Source organism: Hypomesus nipponensis, chromosome 9, assembly GCF_054491055.1.
Source record: "Hypomesus nipponensis isolate SF chromosome 9, ASM5449105v1, whole genome shotgun sequence".
Taxonomy (NCBI): Eukaryota; Metazoa; Chordata; class Actinopteri; order Osmeriformes; family Osmeridae; genus Hypomesus; species Hypomesus nipponensis.
Window position 1 is genome coordinate 8,641,142 of NC_140369.1, and position 22,245 is coordinate 8,663,386.

General features: G+C 48.8%; 1 protein-coding gene and 1 non-coding gene across 4 annotated transcripts in view; both read left to right on the forward strand.

Moving 5' to 3' along the window:
• The window catches only part of tfeb (transcription factor EB), a 30,948-nt gene extending 11,747 nt beyond the window's left edge, over positions 1-19,201 (forward strand). For all 3 annotated transcript variants that reach the window (XM_084704306.1, XM_084704308.1, XM_084704307.1), the window contains exons 2-12: positions 826-903; positions 5,408-5,512; positions 5,951-6,127; positions 8,053-8,151; positions 8,247-8,435; positions 9,747-9,839; positions 13,943-14,060; positions 14,850-14,900; positions 15,345-15,420; positions 15,539-15,686; positions 15,923-19,201. In XM_084704306.1, the coding sequence (XP_084560432.1) occupies positions 5,483-5,512; positions 5,951-6,127; positions 8,053-8,151; positions 8,247-8,435; positions 9,747-9,839; positions 13,943-14,060; positions 14,850-14,900; positions 15,345-15,420; positions 15,539-15,686; positions 15,923-16,498 (1,557 nt within the window). In that variant the 5' untranslated portion in view covers positions 826-903; positions 5,408-5,482 and the 3' untranslated portion in view covers positions 16,499-19,201. The remainder of the gene's footprint in view (positions 1-825; positions 904-5,407; positions 5,513-5,950; positions 6,128-8,052; positions 8,152-8,246; positions 8,436-9,746; positions 9,840-13,942; positions 14,061-14,849; positions 14,901-15,344; positions 15,421-15,538; positions 15,687-15,922) is intronic.
• LOC146272681 (small nucleolar RNA SNORA5) lies at positions 18,433-18,542 on the forward strand. The gene has a single exon (XR_014767035.1). It is a non-coding gene; the product is annotated as a small nucleolar RNA SNORA5 (small nucleolar RNA).
• Positions 19,202-22,245: the final 3,044 nt, after the last annotated feature.

The window sequence follows — 22,245 nt, forward strand, 5'->3', positions numbered from 1 at the left end:
TGGTTATGTTGCTGAATCCATTGTCTCAGTTTCAGTATTCTGTTATGGTCTGGTGTAGCTAGGCTGATGGGAATCCTGTCTGATGCTGATGGCACACAGTTATGGGAGTTCATCCAAATAGCTAGTGGAGTCCATTCATTTATTAGTTACCTCTCTTTGGAGGAGTTTTGAACCGGTAGGAACCTAGTTGCTCCAGATTCTTGTTTCCTCCATCCTACCCACGAGGAGGCCAGTGTGATGGGAGGTGCACCCTGTACGCAGCACGACCCATGGAGCAGCGGAGGGAGGGCTTTACCACCAGCATGTTCTGAAGGGCGTTTTTGAGAGTTCTGATAACTCCAGTTCTGATCAAACCGATGTTGATGAGATGGGATATGAGATGGAGTTAGAAGAAGCCCTTGAGATTGATCCCCATTTCATGGCGATGATTTAGAAGTGTCATTGATGAGGTCACGTTGAAACTCCTCACAAAACACATGCGCAACACTCTCAGTCTGTTGCATCTGTCCTGTCCCCAGTGGCATGTCATCTCTATGACATGTCACAGAGGGGGTGTGCCCGTTGTCCTCGCAGGACCCACAACATTACCTACTGCCAGGAACAGTACAGCACTACTAACACCTCATGTACTGTGCCAACTGCAGCATTGCTATAGCGTGTTGCACTACCGACAGAACATCACAATCACAGCAATATCCTATGAAGAAGTGGTTCTACTTCCTGTAAAGCATCTATTGTTGTTGTGCTGATGTGTATTTCCAGGGAGATTACAAGCTGTAATGACACCTCCCATTCTCCTTTGGGCTCCTCCCTCTCTCACTGTAGATTGCCGTCGACCAGAGATGTAGAGAACAGCAGGAGGAGCGCCCACTACATCTCTTTTGACTCTTTCCCCACAAGCAGGTAAGTGCACTTTTGTGTTTTGTGTATTTTCCTGGCAAATCAAGGCACAGGAAATGGTTCACCTGTTTCCTGTTTGGGACGTGTCAGACCTCGGGAGGACACCTCTGCTCCTGGCGTCTGGCCCAGACCCACTGTGTACAGAGAGCAGAGATGTTGGCCAGTAGAGGAAATGACAAGACATCAGTTAGTCAAGGAGGTGCTCAGGTCCATACATCCAAACTGGCCACGCTGCAGTTGATAGGTTGTAGAAATAAGGTTGTTAGCTGAAAAACCCTGATCCCCTCCACACGCCCCCAAGCTCTGTTTTGGACTGTTTTGTATGATCGCAGGCTAAACACATTAACAGAGATGTGCAACATGGGATAAAATACATGGCCTTGGTACACACACACACACACACACACACACACAGGGCCCAGGGGAACAGGGTGTTCCTGAAAAGGGGAACAGAGAGTGAGGGGGGTTATTTTAGTCTTAGACCAGGCAAGCAGACGTATCACTGCGGAAGAGGTGTGTCTGATTGCTCTCTTCATTTCTGTACCAGGCTCTCCTCTCAAGGGTCTCTCATGCCCCCTCACCCTGGTCCGGCTCTGATCGACACTGATTGATAGCTACTAGGTGCATGTCCAATCCCAGTGCCCTTTGAATGGTACCAGTTCATCCTGTATGTGCGTCCTGTATGTGGGTGTGTTGTCTGTTGTCGATCCGTGTTGCTGTCTGGGTGTTTGCTGACATTCCCCTCTGCAACCTTGTTCGGGCCCGAGCATGGAAATAGCCTGCTGCCTTTTGATTGGTTGGCTCACACTACCCACAATCCTGTAAACATGACCTGGGCTACCCGCCATACAGTGTGTGTGTGTGTGTGTGTGTGTGTGTGTGTTTGTATGTGTGTGTGAGCGCTCGTGCGAATGAAGGTGTCTGTGTTCATGTCCTGTATTTAGCTGCTCTAGGTTGACTGTTAAATGGGCCTGCCTGGTATGGCACAGCAGTGTCTATAAATATTGTCTCACAAATTAACACCCTGGTCCTGAACACTGGCCTCATACTGCCCCCTGTATGTGCACATCATGTCAGAGTGTGTGTGTGTGTGTCTGTGTGTGTGTGATCAAAGTTTGTATTTGTACGCCTATTAATGTGTACACATTTCCTACTGTAAGTCTATGTGCAGTGTGTGTGTGTGTGTTTGTGTGGAGCTAATCTGCAGCCCAATTCATTTTTGACCCATGACCCAAGCCCTCCTCCGATTGGTCCTGCCCACTCCCTGACAGGCTTTGATGTTGAGGCTGTGTGACATCACAGTGCTGGCCACACAATGGCGCCAGTGTGCCCCCACTGCGTCACAGATGGCACTGAGGCTCAGTGGATGCCAGGCAACTGGATGGGCCATGTGGGCTAACACCCTGCCTGGTAGCAGTGTGTCACCATATGATATCTGGAAGTGTTTGTGTGTGTGTGTTTGTGTGTGAATGTATATGTGTATGTGTGTGTGTGTCTATCCAAAAGGGAACATACACATAGTTCCAACAGTATCATTTTCCTGAACCATACAGAGTCATGCCATAAAGTCTTTGCAGTTCATGTTTGATGGCATTCTGCAATGTCTCCATGCACCCTAAAGAAGCAGGTCACTGATTTACACACAACGCATTGGCTCACTCCGAGCCCAAAGAAAGACAGACATGTTTGACTAAGAACAACTGAATAAAGTAGTTGTAGTGTTGTGTTCCAGCAGCCAGGGGGTCAGTAGATGTGCTGTTGTGTCAGAGGATTCCATGACAGCACTGTGCTAAGATATCCTCTAGTCAAGATGTCAGGAGGCCGCAGCAAGCTTCTGGGAACTTGCGTGCTACAAGTATCCGGATGCTAATCTCAGGCTCCCACTGGTTTTAGTATGTTAGCTTGCTAAGCTAGGCGGTGTTAGCTTGCTAAGCTAGGCGGTGCAGCAGTTCCAGCACACACAGAGACTCTTCTCTCTGGGTGGCATTCCTGTCCTGGGCGATTGAATTTGGAGATGTAATCACCCCATTCGTCGAGATCTATAAATACACTTTAACAGCATTCCGAGTGTGTGTGTGTGAGTGAGGAGTCAGAAGTACTTCTAAAACGCATACAAATGAGCTTCAGGACCTACTTCACCATGGGACTTTAATGCTGTGTAATAAAAGTGATTAGACTTGATGGTGTGGTGATAGTCACTAGACAGTATGCAGTGATGGTGACCTGATAGGGTATGGTAATAGCAACTTGACAGTGTGTAGTAATGGCTACTTGACAGTGATTTGTGAGAGCGACCTGCCAGTGTGTTGCCACGGTGACTTGACTGCGGGTGGTTGTGAGGGGTTTGTCAGTAGTTTTTAGGGTTGAGGTTCTGCTTCTGTTTAGTGCCTTAGCATCAGCTTTGCCTTGAACTGTTGAGACGAATCCTTGGAGTGTTTGTGTGTGTGTATATATCGTATTGTGTAAGTCTTTTAAGGTATGTGTCTGTATCTGTGTGAGTGTGTGTCTGTATCTGTGTGAGTGTGTGTCTGTATCTGTGTGAGTGTGTGTCTGTATCTGTGTGAGTGTGTGTTTGTATGCGGGCCAGCCAGTGGGCACAATGCGGGCAGTGTGTGCCCAGTGTGCCCCCTCGGGTGCTGAAATGTACACGGTGGACAACAGGCGGCCTCAGTCCTTCTCAATAGGAGCTGCCCTTCTTATTGTACCTCACACACAATGAGCTATTCTCTCTCTCTCTCTCTCTCTCTCTCTCTCTCTCTCTCTCTCTCTCTCTCTCTCTCTCTCTCTCTCTCTCTCTCTCTCTCTCTCTCTCTCTCTCTCTCTCTCTCTCTCCTCTCCCTCTCTCTCTCTGTGTGTCTCTCCCTCTCTATCTCTCCCTCTCTATCTCTCTCTCTCTTTCTGTTTCCCTCTCTCTGTCTTTCTCTTTCTCTCACTCTGTTTCTCTCTCCCTACCTCACCACCCCAAAGGCAGAGTGTGTAGCTGATGACAGCGAGCAGAGCTTGGGATTGGCTGTCAGGATCCTGATTGTGAGTCAGGTGTGTCCTCCTCACAGCAGTCCCATCAGCCCACGTCCTCCCCAGGAGCAGCAGTGGAGGGCCAGGAGGCCTGCTGAAGCTCTGGCCTCCACTCATGTGTAATAAAAGCTGAGTCATGCCACTGTAGATAGGGGAACTCTGGTCTCTGGGACTCCCCAGGATTGGGTAGGGTTTTCTGTGTGGTAGATGAAGGCTGGGCGTGGTGATGTGTGTGTGTGTGTGTGTGTGTGTGTGTGTGTGGGGGGGGGGGGGGCAGGGGTGTTTAGGTGGTGTGGGGTGTTCAGGGTGTTCCCCTCTGATAGTCTGCTCACATGATCACCCCAGAACAACAGAGCCACATGACTACCACATGACTTCCCAAATTGTTACCATGGTAATGCTCCTTGTCCCAACCCTTCTGGGTGGGGAGGGGCGGGGCCCATGCAGCCCCCTCCCCACCCCCCCCCCACACACACATCCTCATGCCCAGCCTTCATCTACCACACAGACCCCCCCCCCCCCCCTTGTCCTACACCACCTTACCCTTGACTGACAGTGTGGTATTCAAGCAACACAGACACATAGATCTGTCTGCTGCTGTCTTTTGTCGTCCTTTCCCTCCAGAAAGGCTCATTAACAAGGGTCTGACCTGTGCTGCTCCAACCAGAACATTGCTGTTCTGTAACAAGCCGGGGGCCTGGGGCCTGGGGCCGGGGCTGGCTAGATATAGTGGTGTGTAGTTTATATCAGGCTGGCTAATCTTACTGACTCCTTACAGGCACTATTTTCATGACACATATTTATATATAAACCAATCAGATTGTGAGTAATACAATGTTTATTGAAAAGTGTTCTGGTTGCGTGTGTGTCTGGGTTTGTCTAGGGTCTGGCCATGGGAATGCTCTGGGCAAACAGACCCAGGGAACGCTCTGGGCTAACAGACCCAGGCTACACGCTCTGGGCTAACAGACCCAGGCTACACGCTCTGGGCTAACAGACCCAGGGAATGCTCTGGGCTAACAGACCCAGGCTACACGCTCTGGGCTAACAGACCCAGGCTACACGCTCTGGGCTAACAGACCCAGGCTACACGCTCTGGGCTAACAGACCCAGGCTACACGCTCTGGGCTAACAGACCCAGGCTACACGCTCTGGGTCAACAGACCCAGGCTACACGCATACAGAAAGATGTATATATGGTATTGTCTAAGTCTTTTGAGTATGTGTCTGTATCCGTGAATGTGTGCCATTGTTGGAGTCTGATATAGAAAACCCTGTGGGTCGTGTTATTCATTAAACAGTTGATATAGAGAGCTGATATCATATGACTGTATGATGTACACCATAGCACAGACACATCCCTGGGGTCAGGAAGCAGACAGGAATCACATTGTCCTCAACAACAGCCAGGGAACAGCAACAGGGCACAGATCATTACAGTGATTTATCTCACTCGTCTTTCCACTTCTTGTTCCCCCCCCTCCCCCCACAGCTTCCTCACTCTCTCGGGCTGGACTGCGGTGCGTCAGCGTCGTCTCGCCCCCCCCTCCCCCCGCGCCCCCCAGCCATGGCCTCCCGCATTGGTATACGGCTGCAGGTATGTAAGATGGCCGCCTGCTGTTACGCCACGGCAACGATACCCACACAACACCGGGATTCTTTGTAAAGGACAAACAAAAAAGATTGAACCGTTTGTAACCGTTGATAAACCCTCTGAAAAAAAAGTATTGTACAGTCCCAAGGTTGCAGATCTGTAAGCGGTGGGACTCTAATTTTAGCTGACCTGAAAACACTACTTTATGGAACGTTATAAAACTGCACAGAAACAAACTGCACCAGAAATAGTGTTGTTTAGTGTGGGTTGGCTTGGGGTATTTTCTGAAATATATACTGTTATTAGTGCATAGTGCCGTAAGACTGAGCGTCTGTTGATGTGTGTGTGTGTTGATGTGTGTGTGTTGATGTGTGTGTGTGTTGATGTGTGTGTGTTGATGTGTGTGTGTTGATGTGTGTGTGTTGATGTGTGTGTGTCCAGCTGATGCGTGACCAGCTGCAGCAGGAGGAACAGCGAGAGCGCCAGCTGCAGCAGCAGCAGCAGAATGCAGCGCTGCAGTACATGCAGCAGCACATGCCCGGCCCCCCGGCCCCCTCCCCCGCCATCAGCGCCCCCCAACACTACCAGAGCATGCAGGTGCCAGTGGAGGTGCTCAAGGTGAGACTGTGTGTGTGTGGTGTTAGGGTGTGTGTGGGGTTAGGGTGTGTGTGTGTGGTGTTAGGGTGTGTGTGGGGTTAGGGTGTGTGTGTGTGCACGTATGTGTGTGTGTGTCATCGTTTCTTAATCTAAGGGCCGGAGGCAGGTTTTCTTTTTTTTTGGGGGGGGGGGGGGGGAGGGCCAAAGGATTTGGGCAGAAAAACTTAAAAGGAAGTTTAGCCAGTTTGATCTCTGTAACAGCTTGTCACACACACACACACACACACACACCCACACCCTGAGCTTAACTGACCCAGGCTGGGACCACCACAGTGAAGTTACAGCCTAGGCCTGAGCACAGTCCTGCTGTGGGGAAGTGTCTGTGGTGTTGAGGAGAGCGTCTCCTGTCGTTCCCCCAGGCAGTGGAGGAGACCCTCGTGGCACGTGGACCTCGAGGTTAGATTGAATTCAAAGTCATCAGACGTTCACCGAGCTTTGAATTAGGAGGGAGAGCGAGGCCGAGAAAGGGAGAGAAAAAGGGAGGGGTCAAAGCGTGCAGACAGCAAGAGAGAGATGGGAGGGAGTGAGAGAGAACGGAGAGAAAGTGGAGTCAGGGGGAGAAGATCGAGGGAGAGTCTAAGTGGTGTGGAAGGAAGGGGCTGGGAGGGGTGGGGGCAGTGGGACTTGTAGTAATCCACTCACGTGTTGCAGAGAGGGGAGGCTGCCTCGGTGAGCCTCTCTCCTGTGGGCACTGGAGGTGGTCAGACGCAGCAGCAGGCCCTCTGACTGCCCGCTGAGCACTGGAGGGAAACCACACAGTCCAGCACAGCCGACAGCAGCTAGCCCCGCAGAGAGAAGGAAATATATAGAGAGAGAGAGAGACAGAGAGGTAAAGATAAAGAGAAAATGCGGTGGAGCAGCAAGCAGGTAGGGAACCCTTGGGGGATGAGGGGGGTGAGGGGAGGCAGGAGGATGGAGGTGTTGTGTGTGTATGTATACATGTGTGTGTACTGGATGTGTGTGTGTGTGTGTGTGTTTGTAAATTAGATATGTATCACAGGCAGGCAGGGGGAAGATATTGTACAGAGACAATGTGATGTCAAACAGGGGCAGATAACAGTTTTGCCGACTTTCAGAGTTGTCAGAGTTCTTATCTAGAAGTAATGGTGTGTCTGTGAGTGTGTTACTAAATTCTGTATAGGCATACACATGCATATGTATAGACATGATAAACATGTATGTGCAGTGGGTAGGAGATTTTCAGAAGTCTTTATACAAAACAGTTTTGGCATGAAGTTGTCAGCGCTCCTTCACATCCCTCTTGTGGGTGTGCGCCTGTGTTGATGTCTCAGCCTGTAGTCTCTCCAAATGAGCCCTGCCTTCATGCCTTCCACTGTAAACAAAAACACACACTTACAAACTGCACCAACCAATCACATAGGGGCCTGTACGAACCTGTCCGGTGCCTTGGAGAGGACAACAAACCGAAATACTTTTGGCATGAAGCGCTAACTATTGGATTTGACCTAAGCCGAGTGTTCGATTATAAAACTGTAGGAGAGGGGTGGGTGGGTGGGGGGTGGGTGGGTGGGGGGTGGGTGGGTGGGTGGGGGGGTGAGGGGGGGGGGAGTTTCTTGGAGCAGGAGGCAGGAATCTGCTCGGCTGATCTTTAGCCTTTGATGTGAAAGAATGAGGCCAAGCTTTGCTCAGTGTAGTACAGTCTAACCGGTACACTTCACCAGGAACATACCATGACCTGTTAGTCTCCATGGAGTGCTACTGTCCAAAACTGACTGGTCTGTTACACAGTGGTCACGTCCAGTCGACGGTCTCCAGTGAAATGTCCATATTTCCGAGTTCATGTGGAGCTCAGGCTGCGCTGTGTGCAACGATGACCTGGGTGATCTGAACCCCTGGTGTGTGTGTGTGTGTGTGTGTGTGTGCAGGTGCAGACTCATCTGGAGAATCCCACAGACTACCACATCCGCCAGTCCCAAAGACAGCAGGTGAAGGAGTACCTCTCCACCACCTTTGCCACCAAACAGGTACGGTGCCCGGCCCGCCCCCTTCCGCCTGTCCGTCAATCTGCCTGGCCGCCTCCCTCCTGTCTTCAGAGCTTCTGTCTCTCCTCTCTGACCAGACGGTTCATGCAGTAACAGGGGTGGTGCAGCCCTCCCCTCCCCCCTCTCTGGCCCCCCCGGGGGGCTCGGCTTCCGCCCCCCCTCCCCTCCACTCCCCCCGGATGCGCACTGAGCAGCTCATCACAGGGAACAGTGCCCCCAACAGCCCCATGGCCCTGCTCAACATTGGCTCCAGCCATGAAAATGAGGTATGCTCACACACACACACACACACGTTCACAATACAAACACGCAAACACCCGTTTGTGCTAAAGCTTATGTCTAGACAATTATGAAAGCCAGAGAAAGCTGTGATAATCTGGTGACGTGTTGCACTGTCAACAACTGTACTTGGGTTTGACCTGAAATATACACACCACATTTTTTGACGTTGTGTGTGTGTACCGGGGGGTGGGGGTGGATATATGGCTTGATTGGCCTCATGTATAAAGTAATAGAGATGGATGATTACCTTCTCTCCACACTTTATGAAGATGTCATAATGATTAGATTGCCCCTGGTACAAAAGACCAAGGTTTATTTGACACTTCTACTGTTTGTTTATGCATGTTGGAGTGTGTACGCTGCATGTTTATATCTGCCTGCTCCTTTGTGTGTGTGTGTGTGTGTTTGAGTGAGTGTGTGTGTGTGTGTGTGTGTGTGTGAGTGAGTGAGTGGGCATGCATACATGGTGTGTGCCAGTGTGTGTGTGTGTGTGTGTGTGTGTGTGTGTGTGTGTGTGTGTGTGTGTGTGTGTGTGTGTGTGTGTGTGTGTGTGTGGGCATGCATACATGGTGTGTGCCAGTGTGTGTGTGTGTGTGTGTGTGTGTGTGTGTGTGAGTGGGCATGCATACATGGTGTGTGCCAGTGTGTGTGTGTGTGTGTGTGTGTGTGTGTGTGTGTGTGTGTGTGTGTGTGTGTGTGTGTGTGTGTGTGGGCATGCATACATGGTGTGTGTGTGTGTGTTTGTGTGCGTGTATTTTTATGTGAATATGTGTGAAGTAAAAATCACTGTGCAGCCTAACTTCAGCTAACTGACTCTGATTGTCATTGCAGTTTAAATGCTCTATTATGGCCTTGCAGCCATAATGACAGTTTAACAAGTGACAGGGGGACGCCACACCACCCAGGGCCCTTTGAACCTCCCAGACTTTGGCCATGTCTTCCCCTCCCCCCTCCCCCCTCCCCCCAAACAGCTAAACTGCAACAGAAGCAAAATAGACAAACACTTCAAATGTTGACTCCATACTAACTTCACCTCTCCAGTAGAGTGGTGGTTGAACACTGTGGGATTGGAGTGATTGCATCAGCTGTCAAGTAAATAAAAAGACTAATGGGTTGCACCTCCTCCAGCGAACGCCTTGAAGAGACGTGTGGGTTGAAATGAGTTACTAGCTGCTCTGTGTTGGTCCGTCGGTGTGTGTTGTGTACCTGGACATGAATACCTTCCCTAAGCTGCTCATGTTATTAACAAACGTCCCTAGGGCTGTGAATAACGTTCTAACTTCTTGGTTTTGAAGCAGATGGACGAGGTCATTGATGACATCATCAGCATGCAGTCCAGTTATGATGACATACAAGCATACATCGACCCTGTTCAGATGCCCAACACAGTGAGTAGAACAGATATCTTACTGTTTCTGTCTCATCTCTTCATCAGCCCTCCATTCTCACTCTCTCTGTCTTCCTGTCTGATGACTATTGATGCTCTTAATAACTGCTTAATCCCACTCGTATCAGCAGCCTTCCTTCCTTCCTTTCCCTCCCCTGTCCTCCTTTTCTCTCAGTGCCCTTGTCATCTTGCTCTCTACCACTCTATTCTCCTCTTTACATCGCTCTACCTCTCCTCTCTAACCCTCTCTTCTCTGTCCCTCTATCTGGTCCTCTCTCGCCCTTTTATGGCCCCCAGTGGTGTATTCTGGTCCCTCTGTGCTCTCTCTGTGTGAGTCATTGGGGTGATTATGTCGAGTCATCAGTTCTGAGGCTCTGACTGGACTCTGAGACAGAAAGGACCTCCTTGTTTTCTTTATTTGAATCCATCTTTATAGATTCTCTCTTTGTGAATATCCGAACCAGCACTGCAGCTCCTGCAGCTGTTGTTGTTGTTGTTGTATAAAATTCCTTCAGCTTCAAAATGGCCGAACCTTTCCCTGAGACGGACTCAGAATGTTTGTGCCTGTGTATAGAATGAACTGGCTCGCTTCTAACTTGCCTGCCTGCCTGCCTGCCTGCCTGCCTGCCTGCCTGCCTGCCTGCCTGCCTGCCTGCCTGCCTGCCTGCCTGCCTGCCTGCCTGCCTGCCTGCCTGCCTGTCAGACTGCCTGTCTGCCTGCCTGTCTACCTGTCTGTCTGTCTGCCTGCCTGCCTGCCTGCCTGCCTGCCTGCCTGTCTGTCTGTCTGTCTGTCTGTCTGTCTGCCTGTCAGCCTGTCAGCCTGCCTGTCTGTCTGCCTACCTGCCTGCCTGTCAGACTGCCTGTCTGCCTGCCTGTCTACCTGTCTGTCTGCCTGCCTGCCTGCCTGCCTGCCTGCCTGTCTGTCTGTCTGTCTGTCTGTCTGTCTGTCTGCCTGCCTGCCTGCCTCTCTGTCTGCCTGTCTGCCTGTCTGTTGCTGGACCCTTTGGCCCAGGGGAAGCTTTCAGTTCTCTTGAAGGACTTTAAGTGTTTAATTGATTTAAATTATTGACGTGAAGCGCTGGAGAGATTGAACATTCCTTCCCTGAAAAAGCCTCTGGTCTGTGGGTATCCATCTTAGAGAAGAACTACAGTCCTTTGTGTTTAAAGGAGTAGCTTCTAAATTAACAATTAAACCACTGCCAGTTAGAGTTCAACTTGTTTACAAGGCTTTCAGAGGAAAGCAGAAGGAGGAGGAGGAGGGAAGGAGGAGAGGGGGGAGGGGGGAGGAGGAGAATTTGTGAGAGGGGAAAACAGGCTGAAAGTCCAGTTAGGGGAAAGTTCACTGGGAATAGGTAGAAGAGAGACCGGACTGGTACTGCAGAGGTTAGTCTCTTATGAAGACTGGAGTGAGAGAGAGAGGGAGAGAGAGAGAGAGAGAGTGTGTGTGAGAGAACACAGGCTTACTGAAAAAAGGATGAAGGAAATGAACAAGACCTATGCCATTGTGGAAGTGATTGATGGAGAGCAGATACAGCTGGTAAGATGACAACCTAGGAGCTGGAGGTTAGGCTGGGGCTGGGGCTGGGGCTGGGGCTGGGAGTTAGGCTTGAGCTGGGGCTGGGGCTGAGGCTGGGAGTTAGGCTGGAGCTGGGGCTGTGGCTGAGGCTGGGAGTTAGGCTGTGGCTGGGGCTGAGGCTGAGGCTGGGAGTTAGGCTGGAGCTGGGGTTGGGTGTTAGGCTGTGGGGGCCAGGGGTGAGGCTGGGGCTGGGGGTTACGCTGCTGGGGTTGGGGCTGAGGCTGGAGTTGGAGCTCGAGTTAGGGCCGGGGTTGAAGCGAGAGCTGGGGCACGGTAGGTCAGCTCAGCTCTAACTCCCAACCTCGGGTCCCTGATTATGGGATGAACCTGGAGCAGTGTGATAGGGGAGCGTGGCTTTGGTGGCGGAGCAGAGCTGTACAGCTGGATCCGTGTGGGCAAGTGTCCAGCCAGAGGCACGCTCAACCATTAGAGAGACATTACATAGCATGCCAGAGTGAAGGTCGCCACCAACCTCTGTTCTGTCTGCCCTCTCTGGCCCTCCTCCAGCATGTGAGTGTGTGTGTGTGAGTGTGTGTGTGTGTGTTGAAGAGAGAGAAACTGGCTTTGTGGGATTGAAAAGGCTCGTTTGAGTGTATTGTTGATTGGCTCACTCAGTAGATTGTATTGTTTGTGAATCACAATGATGAATTAGATACAGCTATTGATCATCCTTCAAGGACATAAGCCAGGATGTGATGAGTTAAATTTTTGGAGACATTTTGATGTTTTTAAACTCCATTGTAAACTTTCAAACTGTCCTCTCAAAACCGCATGTTTCTCAGCCTCTGTGTATAAGAGATATGTGTGTGTGTGTGTGTGTTTATAAGAGATGTGTGTGTGTGTGTGTGTGTTGCTGTAGACTCTGTAGGTTTTCTCCACATTACCCCTGTGTATTTCACAGTGACATTCCCTCCTTGGTTTGAAACAGTGAGTTTCCTCTAATGAATGAATCTCCTCTACTAATCCCCGAGGTGGATTAAACTAGTAAACTCCCTGGAATCTCTGGAATCTCAGAGTTTAAGGAAAGCTGGGACCACCACACAGACAATCCCAGGCATCGCACACTGAACGTTTGAGAATAGAGCATATTTGTTTGTGTGTGTTAGCGGGTGACAAAACATGGGATCCAGTCGTGCTTGCTTTCTGCAAACATGTCCGCATGTTTTTGTCTGAGTGTGCAGATGTGCGCTGGAGATATTGATTAAAGGTTTTAGCGAGTCAATCTCTCCCACCTCGACCTACCGTTGGATCTCAGAGCACCCCTCTGCAGAACCTCTTTTGTGGAGAGTGTGTACAGTAAAGCAGTGGTTTGAGGAAAAGTGCAGTGTTGAGAGGGGTGCATGGGGAAGAGGACCAATGAGGGTGGGGGAGCATGGCTGACACTGGTTCTTACGTGAACTGAGACTGAGAGAACCGGTTGTCATATCAACATTTCCAGCCTTGGTAGAAATTTCAGAAGTGGCTCATTCAGTAGTATGTGTATATCTACTCCTCAGTAGTCTGAGAGATAAGCTATCTGTTTGAGATAGCTATCAGTCAAGCCTCATTAGGGATCTCAAAGAGACTGAACTGTATTCAAACTCATAAGATACATGGACCTTCTACACAAACCCTCTCCAAACTCAACCTGTAATTGTCCTGAACCAGATCCCTTTCATAGTGACTGCTACATTTCAACTAGGTTCAACACCCATTACACAACATTTTCACAAAGACATAGGAGAAACTGCTGTCCCAACATCCAGTAGTTGGAGATAGGATCATCGATAGGGTTAGAATAAACCCATAAAGAGGGTGATAAGCAAAATGACTTATAGTAAATGATTGGTGGTTTTGTGTGCGTGCGCTGTTGTTTAAGGGTGTTTTTTGACTTGTAATCTATTACTATCTAGTTTTTACAGCTGCTCTCTAAAGATGCAGTTTGTGTTTATGAAGCTCCCTACCCAGTCTTACGCTTTGGACAACACAGGATGACCCTATATAAACCCTGTGGAGACACAGCTACCTGGTTCATCCTATAAACCTTCAACCACTTTGAAACCTTGACGTTCTGCAGTCCTCTTGTAGAGAAAGAGTTAGACAGAAGTAGGTGTCTCTGTCCATTTTCAAAACAGGCATGTAGAAGTTGGATTTAGAAGATATAGGGGAACCACTTGTCTCTGTAAGTGGTTATGGTATATTAAACAAACGAGTTAGTCACAAAGACTGTATTGGTGTAATCATTCCATAAGCACCCAATTAAAAGCCCCAGAACGTGGTAGTATGTATAGCTGGGGTGGGGAGGAACCCGCTGGTCATTTTGGAGTGCTTAACATTAATCTGAAGCATAAGCAAGTATGTACAACCCCTGCTTAACCTTACAATCCTTGGAAGCCTAGCTTTGATGTAATAACTAGATCTGAATCTTGAGGATAGAGCTCTTTGTGGTACTGAGTTAATCAATAGAGTTTCTAATGGGATATTAAGAGTTTGAGTTAATGATACTTACTTAGATAAAGTAACTGATTGTGTGTGTGTGTTCTGTCCAGCTCCCTCTCTCCAGCAGTCATCTTGATGTGTATTCAGGACCAGGCATGACAGGTCCAGCCATCGCCATGACCAGCAACTCCTGCCCTCCCAGTCTTGCCATCAAACGAGAGATGTCAGGTAGGACCAATCACAGCCGCACTCACAGCCTCAGAGGCCAATCAAACAGGCAGAAACATCATGTAACCAACCAGTCAATGTACCAGTCTTTGGTAGAAACATAGAAACAAATGTATAACTTTTCTTACTAAATTACTTTTTTGTGTATGACTTTGTGTTTCATTTGCTGTCATTATGAAAAGGACACATTTACATAAATATGAGTCAGTTAGTACATGAAAGGATCATTGTACATGGTATGTGTGACCAATGGCAGGTCTGTCATGACTCTTAATAGGGATGTTATCCAAAGCTGAATACTACATCCTAATGAATGTGAATGAGCAAAAATCACATTTTCTATCCGTAATGTTAACTTACACCCCTGCTGTAAATCCTACATCCTACTGTATCTACATCCTACATCCTGCTGTACCCACATTCTATATCCTGCTGTACCTACATCCTGCTATACCTACATCCTATATCCTGCTGTACCTACATCCTGCTGTACCTACATCCTACATCCTGCTGTACCTACATCCTACATCCTGCTGTACCTACATCCTGCTATACCTACATCCTACATCCTGCTGTACCCACATCCTATATCCTGCTGTACCTAAATCCTTCATCCTGCTTTACCTACATCCTAAATCCTGCTGTACCTAAATCCTACATCCTGCTGTACCTACATCCTTCATCCTGCTGTACCTACATCCTGCAGACCACTGCTGTAATGACAGAGTGGGTTTCCAGGGTCAGACAGACAGTGTTGGTTGACTGCCTTTTGTTTTTGTCAAGATACAGAAGCCCGTGCGATGGCCAAGGAGAGACAAAAGAAAGACAACCACAACCTGAGTATGAACACTCTTTCACACGTTCTCCCTTTCCTCGGTCTTCCCTCTTTTCCTTCAGATGCGTAGTTAGCATTTTTACTCACTCATCCTTCACTTTTATAAGTGCTCCCTTCAAAGTACACAGACACACACACACACACACACACACACACACACATACATATAGGTTCCATGTTCATTTAGCTGACAGTGTGACTGGTGGGTAAATGGTTAACCTGTTACTTTGTGCTGCTCTTGCACTAACATCTAATTGCCTGTGACCGTGTGCCTTGCTCTAGACCAGGACTATGTGTTTATTATAGACACTTGAGGCAGCAATAACAGGAATGGACCTCAGATTCCTCGTATACTATATCTGACTGTGTGTGTGTGGGGTGTTGACTGCTGTTGCAGAGATCACCCATTACAGCTCATATCCCTGTGTCGCTGTTTCTGTTTGGTTCAGTTGAGAGACGGAGAAGGTTCAACATCAACGACCGCATCAAGGAGCTGGGGACCATGATCCCCAAAACCAACGACCTGTAAGTCACCATGCTGTGTGTGTGTTTGTGTGTGTGTGTGTGTGAGGGAGGGAGAGAGAGAGGCCGTGGACAAGGCTGTCACATATCTAAACTGCCCTCCCGCGTGGTGCACGTGCAGGGACGTGCGCTGGAACAAGGGCACCATCCTCAGGGCGTCTGTGGAGTACATCAAGCGCATGCAGAAGGACGCACAGAGGACCAGAGAGGTGGAGAACAACTTTAAACGCATGGAGATGGCCAACAAACAGCTGTGGCTGCGCATCCAGGTGGCTTTGATGACACAGACACACACAGACACACACACAGGCACACACACACACAGACTCACAGACACGCACACAGTCACACACACAGACACACACACACAGGCACACACACACACACAGGCACACAGACACACACAGACACACACACACACAGACACACACACAGACACAGAAGCACATATTGATACAAGGGACGGTTGTATTCATAAATGTCTTTCCACCTCTTCTCCCTGTAGGAGTTGGAGATGCAGGCTCGTCTGCATGGCCTCCCCAGCTCCTCTCCCTCTGGGCTGAACTCGGCCGACGTGCTGGGGCCCTATGTCAAGCAGGAGACCAGCCCTGAGGAGAAGCATCAGCACCCCAACCACCAGGCCCAAGTCCAGCACCAGGCCCAGCACCAGGGCCAGCAGCACCAGGCCCAGCACCACCTCCACCCCCAGGCCCACCTTCACCAGCAGGGTCAACCTCACGGCCAGGGCCAGCCTCAGCCCAGGCAGCTGCCACCACTCCCCCCTCACCTCCAGCCCCAGCCCCCCCTCCAGTACCCAGCTGTGGGCAGCTCTCAGCCCTTTGACTTTGCCCAGTCGCTGGACTTGTGTGATGGGATTCCTGGCTACCCGGATGGTCTGTCGGGTCTAGGGGACCTGGGCGGGTTGGATGCCCAAGGAAGGAGAGGTGACTTGGGCTTCCTGATGGATGAGCCCCTGTCTCCTTTGGGTGGAGACCCGCTGCTCTCTGCCATGTCCCCTGAAGCCTCTGTCGACTCAAGCCGCAGGTCCAGCTTCAGCATAGAGGATACAGATATATTGTAGAGGAATACACACACGCTCATGTGCGTACACACACACACACACACTCACACATGGAAACCGCTCACACATGGGGGATGCAGACGTTTGTACTGTAGAAGAAACACACAAACACTTTTTAGACACATGCGCGCACACACACTCAAACACGCACGCAGACCTACGAAACACACACCAGTGACTTTCATGAAGGGCCACTGATATACTGTGATAGGCTTTTATGCTCTGGTCAACTACCTACCCACTCATACACTGAAAGCACTCGGAGCCGTAATTGTGGAATCAGTCGTTCACCAAGCACATACATGAATGCTGACTCTGACACACACACACACACACACACACGTACAGTTGACACAAATGACGGGCCCAGATTCACCAACACAAAGACTCTGCAAGAGGCATCTAATCTTTGTCTGAGAATGGAGTATCGGTAGCCCTCCAATGTAAATATCCTAATAGAACTAGAATGATTTATACCCAATCTATGCACACACACACACACCCGCCCGCGCCCCACACACACTCCCACAGACAGACTTCCTTCTCACTCTAACACGGAAGTGCTCCTGTTATTTGAAGGGAAATTATATTATGTGAGGCACTGCCAGCCTCCTTCCCCTCCACTAGGTCGTCCAGAAGGAGGCTTCTGACACCCCACCTTTCACCTCTGACCTTCAGGGTACTGACACCCGACAACATGGAGGACAAAGCTGTGTTCCAACCATGTGATTAGCATGCCGAGGTACTTCAGAGAAGCAAGGGTGGACCCAGAGCCCCCTTTAGGAACGAGAGCCAGTCCCAGTGTAGGACCAGAACCCTGCCTGCCAGCGTGCCTTATGAGCTGCCTTCCTCTGGCGTCCACGGCGGATGATTCAGAGGGAGGAGAAGGGCAGACATAGAGTACATGCTCAGGTAATACTGTAGTGCCATAGTCTTCACTGTAAAGCACAGCACTCACACAGCTCGCACACACACACACACACACAAACACACACACACATACACACACACACATACACACACGTACACACACAGCAGTGTGCCTTGAGGCTGTGTTCAAATCAACACTTTAAGCGAGGCGTCGTGGCCTCGCCCGCTCTGGGTTCGACTTCCTGGACAGACCAGGTGACGGCCCAACCTGGTGGAGAGGGAACACAGGCCCTCGCCGAAGTCCACTCCCACCAGACACCAGGCCTAACTTTCTTAGACAAGTTTACGACTGGTTCATCACAAGTCCCATACCCAGGAAGGTCAAGAGGTCAGGAGGTATTCAGGGTAGTGTGGGACATGGTGGTGTGGACTGTTAGAGCCTGTGTTAGTGTCCAACCAAGACCAAACCCAGAGTTGGTTAGAGGACTGAGACTCCCCTTTGATTTGATATAGCTTATGATCAGTACAGAAAAAAGGAAAGAAAAACTGATGATTATGTTTTTAAAAAGTTATTTGTTTTTATTCTTTATTGTAGTTTTTTTTGTTTTATCTCTCCCAAAGCACTGGAACCTATATTATTTTGATGACTTTGTACATGAAAAGAATTTATGAAATAAGTTTTATTTCTTATGTTTTATGCCACTAAGCCACTTCATTGTATTTTATTTGTACTTGTACTTTTTATTCATTATTATTTCATTTTATTCCAAAAATTAGTTTTCCTCTGAGAGCCATTTAGATATGAAAGTATTGAAGCCACTGGCTGAACAGAATGTGACTAGTGGGGAGCCATAATATTACATAGCTTATTTACTCTTTTTTTGTGTAAAGAATCGTTTAGATTACACCAGACTTTTAAGAAATGAAAAAAAAAAAACATGTACATGTATGATGTCATTTTTATATTGATTGGCTTGTATTTTCTTCTCTTTTTTAACCTTACAATTTGGAGCCAAACTAAGTTAACAGGTGATTCGTTGATTTGATTGAGTTTTGTGCTTTTTTGTGGATACCCATGACCCCATCGCCATGCCAACTCCACCACAGCATTCTGGTCTCTCATGGGGCCCACCCCCCTCTGCCCCCACTGGGGTAACTATGGAGACAGACAGCTGCCTTTTGATGAACTCTGAGCTGATGGCGCCTGTTGCCATAGCATCAGACTGTCTCTCTGCCCCTGCCTGTCAGAGTTGTGCCTTCTCCCAGCTCCAATCAACTCTGTTGTTCTTGTTGTTGTTCTTGTTGTTGATGTCAAGCCGACACTCCAAAGACTTTGTCTGCAGATCTGGGAGGTGTAGTCCCCTTTGTGACCCTCCCCCTTTCCCTCTCTCTTCCTCTCACTCTCTCTCCCACTCTCTCTCTCTCTCTCTCTCTCTCCCTCTCTCTCTCTCTCTCTCTCTCTCCCTCTCTCTCTCTCTCTCTCTCTCTCTCTCTCTCTCTCTCTCTCTCTCTCTCTCTCTCTCTCTCTCTCCCTCTCTCTCTCTCTCTCTCTCTCTCTCTCTCCCTCTCCCTCTCTCTCTCTCCCTCTCTCTCTCTCTCTCTCTCTCTCTCTCTCCCTCTCTCTCTCTCTCTCTCTCTCTCTCTCTCTCTCTCTCTCTCTCTCTCTCCCTCTCTCTCTCTCTCTCTCTCTCTCTCTCTCTCTCTCTCTCTCCCTCTCCCTCTCCCTCTGACCCCAACCTGACACTGCAGGGGGACTGGGACACTCACACCACCATGCATGGGAAACTGCCCTTCTGCTTTTGCTTTGGATATAAAATGTTTTACCAAAATCCACCAAGTGCTTCCCGAGTGTTTCTTTAGTGTTGGTGTTTCTGATGTGCATGCTGAGGTTTCTTTAGTGTTGGTGTTTCTGACGTGCATGCTGAGGTTTCATGTTCACGCTGAGCAGAGATCACTTCAAAGGAAGTTCGCCTCAGCTTTAGGCAGGGTACTGGGGGTTATTCAAGAAAGCAGGTCATGTGACATACCTGGGTAAGTTAACTCCCCAGCTGACACGCAGTGTTGTTGCAACATTGCCAGTAGGTTGCTGCAGCATTGTGAATCAGCTGGTGGGTTAACTTACCCGGGTATGTTGCATAACCTGCCTTCTGGAATATCCCCCAGGAGACGCATATCTTGTTCTGGATTGGTTTCACATCAACATGCTGTTGTTATTTAATATTTCCACCAGAGAGCGCCAGATAGCCATCTAACCAACCATGCAGGACCGGTCTCACTAACTTTAATTTATTCTCTGTAACAATCACAGAGAAAAAGAGAGCTGCAATGCAATTAACCTATTTTTAAATACCATTTTATTAGGGCAGTTTATCCCCAAAGAAGAGGCTCTGGAAATAGGGTGGAGGGAGGAGGGGATAATGAGGATGCTGACATTCTCTCTATAACTCACATACACACCACACACACACACATACACACACTCAGACAATTTTTAATGATGAATTAATCAGAAAACATGCTAAAATTATTGAGTCACATAACATACTGTAGAATGACATTACGTTTAATCAAAAACAATTCCATCCCACTCACACATCCCACTGTGTTTGTGTGTGTTTGTGTACGTATGTGCTTGTGTATGTATGTGCTGTGTTTGTGTATGCAGAAGTTATTGGACAATGCCATTTTTTTTTTGCTTTGATTCTCTGCTCTAGAATCTACGTTTTTGATGAACTGACAATGAGACAGAGTCCGACTGTCAGCCTTCATTTCAGATGTCTACAAATGATACCGAAGTATATCAAGCGTTTTAGTGCACAAACCCTACCCTGCCTCTCTGTCTGAGGTTGTGCTGATGTAGTCATCACACCCAAATGCTATGGGGGTCTTTCATAGTCAACCAATGTTTTTCATGGCTGACTTCACCAGATATGTATTTTTTTATTATAATAATGATCCATAGTGTTGATTTGGATATGGTTAGGATGTGTGCAATTTCCCAGATGAATTCCTGTTCATGGTTTAACCTTGTAATGGCTGTATTAATTTGCATTGACTTCTTTAACCTCATAGTCCTATCCAATAACAAACCGAGTGACACTTCTGGAGGTCCTGTAGGTGTTGATTAGACTACATATGGTTGTGTGTCGTTGCAGTCGGTGGTCTCTTCACACTCCTTCTCTCTCATTTCCTTCTCTTCTAATGTATTAGGTCCGGCTGTGCCATAAGGTGATCTATATCTACCCTTAAACAGCCTTCCTGGGCTTAAAGCGGGGCAATCCTTTTCCTTCTCCACACACACACTCACACGTGCACTGACACACACACACACACACACAGTTAGTGGCTCCTAAGTGTGTAAGGGTGTGCTTGGCGTACGCTGGCCATCCAAAGGCCCATTCTCCCTGGTCTTTATGATGCTAATGTACTCCCCAGCCTAATAAATCCCTATAGAGCTGGGGAGAAGAGATCTTATGGCTCCTTCTGAACACCATCCGCTTCCCCCACCACACACACACACACACACACACACACACACACACACACACACACACACACACACACACCCACACACACCCACACACACACACACACACACACACACACACACACACACACACACACACACACACACACTCCTCACCACCCCCCACCTCTCTTCCCACAGTAGAAGTGCCTGCCTTGCACTTGCTTGAATCACTGTGCGGCTGTTTCGGTCGAGAGAGAATGGGGCAGATGGAGAGAAGGGGAACAAGGGAGAAACAAATCAAACATGAAGGTGTAATTTAAGAGGTGTTGGCTAGGTACGCTCATACTGTGCTGTAGTTTGGCTGTGTGTGTGTGTGTGTGTGTGTGTGTGTCTGAGAGAGAGCGGAAGAGAGAGAGAGACCTCCAAATGAGTTGAGAATGCCATATTCCCATCATTGGGCCCCTGAGTGTAGGTTTGGCAGGGCGGTCGTTCCCCTCCCAGACCAACACCCAGCTTCAGGAGAGAGAGAGAGGGAGGAAGCAGAGTAAAACATGTGGAAGAAGGAAAAAATGAAAATAATCTTTGAGGTTATTTTACTTGTTCAACAAACAGCGAACAAGGAGCTCCATTCACGTCTGGGAGTAGGCTCTCCTTCAGGCTGGGGTGAACCCAAGGCCGTCTTTCTCTCTGTCTCATATTCCTTTCCTTGCTCCCCCCCCCCCCTCTCTCTCTCTCTCTCTCTCTCTCTCTCTCTCTCTCTCTCTCTCTCTCTCTCTCTCTCTCTCTCTCTCTCTCTCTCTCTCTCCCTCTCTCTCTCTCTCTCTCTCTCTCTCTCTCTCTTTCTCTCTCTCTCTCTCCCTTCTCTGTGTAATTTTGCTATGTCACTCTCTCTCTCTTTTTCTCTATCTCTTTCACTCTATCCACCTGCCTCTCTATCCTAACTATATTTTCCCCTCTATCTCTCTCTGTCTCCTTTTGTAGTCTTCATCAGGCTGCCGTGGGCTGTGTGTCTATATGAGCCCAAACTCCCTCCCAGGGGAGCAGTGTGTCACTCAGCTCCTAGCCCAAGGAAGGGAGGTGAAAGGGGGCTGATTGAGCTAATTTAGCCCCTGGATGCAAGAGCAGGAAAGGCCTCACCCTCCGCTAATAGACAGACATCAAAATGGAGATGAGGGGGGAGAAAAGGAGGGGACAGAGTGGGGAGGACAGTAAAATCTCAACAATTTTCTGAAGGATTTATTGCTTTTTGTCCAAAGGGATGAAGAAAAACTTTTTTATGAACACTGTGTGACATTGTGAAGTTGGTAAAGGTTTATGCGTGTTGCCTTGAGTTAAAACTGCTGATATCACTTATTGATCCTTCCCCCTCCATTAGTGGGCCGTCAATCAGTCTCCTGGGTTACGAGCT